The sequence below is a fragment of the Glycine max genome, chromosome 15 (genome assembly GCF_000004515.6).
Source record: "Glycine max cultivar Williams 82 chromosome 15, Glycine_max_v4.0, whole genome shotgun sequence".
Taxonomy (NCBI): Eukaryota; Viridiplantae; Streptophyta; class Magnoliopsida; order Fabales; family Fabaceae; genus Glycine; species Glycine max.
Window position 1 is genome coordinate 10,331,732 of NC_038251.2, and position 4,488 is coordinate 10,336,219.

General features: G+C 30.6%; 1 protein-coding gene across 1 annotated transcript; it reads right to left on the reverse strand.

Moving 5' to 3' along the window:
• Positions 1-231: 231 nt before the first annotated feature.
• LOC100792052 (S-protein homolog 5) lies at positions 232-1,057 on the reverse strand. Its single transcript, XM_003547279.5, has one exon. The coding sequence runs from the start codon at positions 988-990 to the stop codon at positions 559-561; it is 432 nt and encodes a 143-aa protein (XP_003547327.1). The 5' UTR covers positions 991-1,057; the 3' UTR covers positions 232-558.
• Between the last annotated feature and the right edge of the window lie 3,431 nt (positions 1,058-4,488).

Below are 4,488 nucleotides of genomic sequence, written 5' to 3' on the forward strand. Positions count from 1 at the left end.
CTTAATAAAAGCAAATCAACAACGTTCCATATAAAAGCTTTCTTGAGCAAGTTCAGACAAGAGATAAGATAATCTCAGTATTACTGACTCGAAAAATGCAGCATGCAGAGGAAACCTCTAAAATGCAGAAAGTTATCTCTCATCAAAACGAGATTGTCATGTATTCTAATTAATCCATAATGTAAAGATATAAAAATTAAACTTTATGTTTTTATATGAAACATTGTGATATTTTATATATATTAATTTCTTCATTTTCATTGTTCTTAAAATAAAAATGTTTGTACAACACCGAAGACAGACAGATAGATAGATAGGAAGGGTATGATAATGGCATCATCGATAACTCAATTCTACACACCAAATGGCTTCCAACACATTTCGATCTTCGATCAAAACATATGATGTTATTATTATTAAACAAAACTCATCACCTTTCTCTATAAATTACACAAACCACACATTTTTCTTATAATTATACAAAACTCCTCAGACTCATCACATAATTCACATTCCCTCTAAGCTGCAGGGGGAAAAAGTGATCGAAAACCTTTGTTGTCACCACAAGAAATCCTTCCTCCAATTAACCTCATCATTGCTGAAATAGAACCCATCTTGAGTCACCATCCAAGAACACATCCTATGAATCCCACAGCGATCAGTGTCCCTGGAAGCCTTAAACGCCTCGAAGCTCTTCCTCGTGTTGTCCCATTTCATCGTGCACTTCATGCGGTTGCTGCTCCAGAAATTCGGCCTCATCACCCAGCTGAAATCATCGTGCTCCTGCAGAGCACGCCCTCCAAGATCCATCTCCTCCGAAGCACACCAAATCACCAAAGGCACAGAGGAATTGTCACTGAAACCATTGATCACTCGAACATAGTATTCATTTGTCGCAAACAACAACCTTGCCCTTTGTACTGTGGCCATCATCATGATAAAAGAAGAGGCTAGGCACAGTGTGAGGTAAACACTCGCCACAAATTTCATGGTCGGTGTGTTTCAATATAGCTATATTGAAGAGATATGAATATGAGAATATTATATCTATGTTTTGCTTATGAAGCGTTATTTATATACATGTGTGCCGTTTAATACTATAGTCTAAAAGGTTATAATACTACTAATTAATTAAATACAAAGTCAAGTGGTTAACGTACTCAAATATTAAATCATTCAAGTTCAATCTTTTACATAAATAATTTTTTATAAGATTTTTTTTATTTTGCGGCTTTAACTCCAAATGAGTGAGTCAGGATCTTTTTTCTCTAATGAGTCGAATAGTTTAAAAAAATTACACGATTGTGTACCGTATTTAGTGTACCCTCAATCTTTTTCATTCTTTATTCTTCCAAAATCTCTCAATCTTATCATTATGTGTGATTTTTTTTTTCTTCTCTTTTGTTGCCACTTTGTTTTTATGGTGTAGATTTCACTTTTAAAAGGCACACCCATGCGACACGATGCCTGTTCATACGCTGGGATTTATTTTCTACTTTATTGGTGAAATCTGCATGGTGTTTAACAAACTACTTTTTTATATTTTTTTATTGAATATTTTTTTATAAAGTATTAGTAGCCTTTTGTGTTTGTGTGTATGGGTGTTTTTGACGAGAATATCCACGCAAATTGTATTATGAGATAACAAAGTTTGAAATAGTTAGCAAATAAATGAGTCCCTTAGTAATTTATATTTAACTATTGGTTAGAAGATATCTTTAATAACATCTCAAGAATTACATTAATTAAAGGAGTGTGAAAAATATTTATTTAAAGACGTAAAGCACATGTGAAACTGTACGCCTCAAAAGATATTTAACCATCGGTTTAAAAGAATATTTAATGCTACATTAATTAAAGAAGTATATATATATATATATATATATATATATATATATATATATATATATATATATATATATATATATATATATAATATTTCAGTTAGAATATATTTTAAGAGATTACTTTTTTAAAAGAAATAAAACCACTCAATGAAATATGTGTCTCGAAACTTGAAAGAATAAGTATTTGGTTCTCAATTAAAAAGTATCTTTAATGAATATAAAAAAAATATACAGGATACTATAACATTTTTCTCGGTTTTTATTATAAGATTCAAATTAAAAATATTTTTGATTTTTTTATAACGTTCAACTTAAAATATTTATTGTATTAATTTTTTTCACAAAAATATCCATAAATAAAGTTAATTCTAAAATGACGAGATAGCGGAAAAAAATTATTAATATTCATAACTATAGAACAATATTATTTTATGATTATTGTAAAATCAGAACAAAAATGGCTTCTTCTTTTTTTGCATGAGAAGCCAGAAAAAATATATGAAATTTGCATCAAGTTAGTGATGCGATGCTGAATCAAAACGGTGTTTATAAAAATAGAAAATTGTTTTGAAAGATGGAAGCAACAGACAAATATATGTTGTCATAAGAATCCTCGAGATAATGGAGTTGCAGAGGAGTTTGATACAAATAGAATCCCTCTTCTTTCCATGATTCGCGAGAGCAGTCACCCCTGGTATTCGACAGTAGTGGTGGAGATCGGAGAAGTCTCATCGCTTGTGGACAAAGAAAATCAAAATAAGAGTGTACTCATAACAAGGACAAGTGTATATAGTCATTCCTTTCTTTCTTTTTAGTTATTTGGGCTAAAGTAGTCTTGATTCGGGGAGTTGACATTGGCCCCTTCACATTACTATTGACACCTATCATATTTCTGAAAACTCCAAAATACCCTTTCATCCTTTCCTCCAATTATTGGCACTCATCCTTCTCCACCCACCTTTCTTCCTTCCTTTTCTCTTTCCCTTTCTTCCTTGCCTCCCAAAGCTCTCTCCTCTACACCGTATTTTTTTTTCATGTTTGATATTCCAACGGAATCATGATTTTGGTGTGCAATTTCTACAACGGAATCACGATTCCATTTTTTTGGGTTTTTTGGAAACCCAAAGGAAATTCAATTCTGTTGTGTCACAAATTCTGTAATGCAATCATACTTTCGTTGTATTATGGGGGTAGGTGAAAAATGTACAATAAAAGTACGATTTCATTACACAATATACAACCTAATCATAGTTTCGTTGTATATTTTTTTTCACTCCCACTTGTACAATAAAATCATGATTTTGTTTTGTATTATATAACTGAATTGCAATTCCATTGCACAAAGTTCTTCACATCTTTCCAGTGCAGAAAAAGTATGTTTCCGCTATAGAAATTCGATAAGGATAGTTTTGGACATTGAAAATATTTGGAAAGACCAATAACAAGGCTGTTAGGACAAAGAATAATAAAATATAACACTTAATTAGTTCATTTCAAGCCCAATTGCATAAATAATTTGACAACTTAATATACTTTTTTGTAATTAGATATTTCTTACTTGAAAGTTAAAAACTAATTTCACCCACCCGAATTTGAAATCAAATTGTCTGCACATCTAAAAACTTTTTTGTAAATTTATTTTTATAAGACATCTTTTTACTTGTAGACTAACATAATCATATGGTTGAAAAAAAATGCGGAGGATCAGGATCCAAGTTCGTAAACTATTCATGATAGCATATCTTTTATTATGTATACCAACATATAATGTAAAATTTATCTGTAAGGCCAATGCTCGAGTGACTGTGAAGCAAAATAAAAATATTTAATTTTTTTAGGGTAAATTTATTGAACTTGAAATACTTTTAATAAGATAGTCCTTGAGTTTTAATTTAGGGTTATTTATATGGTCAACTACTAGGAGAAAAGTATTTCAATGCCTATAGCAAATAAGTTTGTAATGGGCCATAATCTTTTAAAACTGTAATTTACATCCTAAGTCAAAAGGCCCGTTTCAGTTACCTTTTTCTTTTCTTTTTGGTCTATCACTTTCCGTTTTAAAAATCTATCATATCGCCTCTATGATATTAACTTTATAGAGATCACTTTATCCCAAGTTCCATCCAATTCATCTTCTCTCATGCTGCCTGAAACTTGAACTCCCAATAATACTTATTTTTTTATCTCCACTTAAAATATTGTACATATGTTTCATAAAAATGTCATATCTATTTGAAATCATGAACTGCATATAAGCTATTAGTTTTTCATGTTATGCAAAGACATTTTTAATCGGCCGCAAATTTTTCTTCCTTCTTATAAATGTCCCCTTATATACTAAGGAGTTTAACTTAGTTAATTTAATCATGTGCCTATTAATTCCGTGAGTTGTTATAAATGTCGTATTACCTCAATTCTGTTCCTACTTGTAAAATAAAATTGTCTCCCTGCAGTGTGAAAAACAAACCACTAAGCAAACAGACATTCATTTGTAAGTATAGTTTAACATCTTAACTGTAACAGTCAACAAAAGAGTGTTCTTCCCTTCCATACCATAACCCATAGGCATTTTATGATCTCATATCATACAAGCAAAGTTTATAAGTTTTCGTCTTCCAAACCAAAAAATAAGTTTATTATA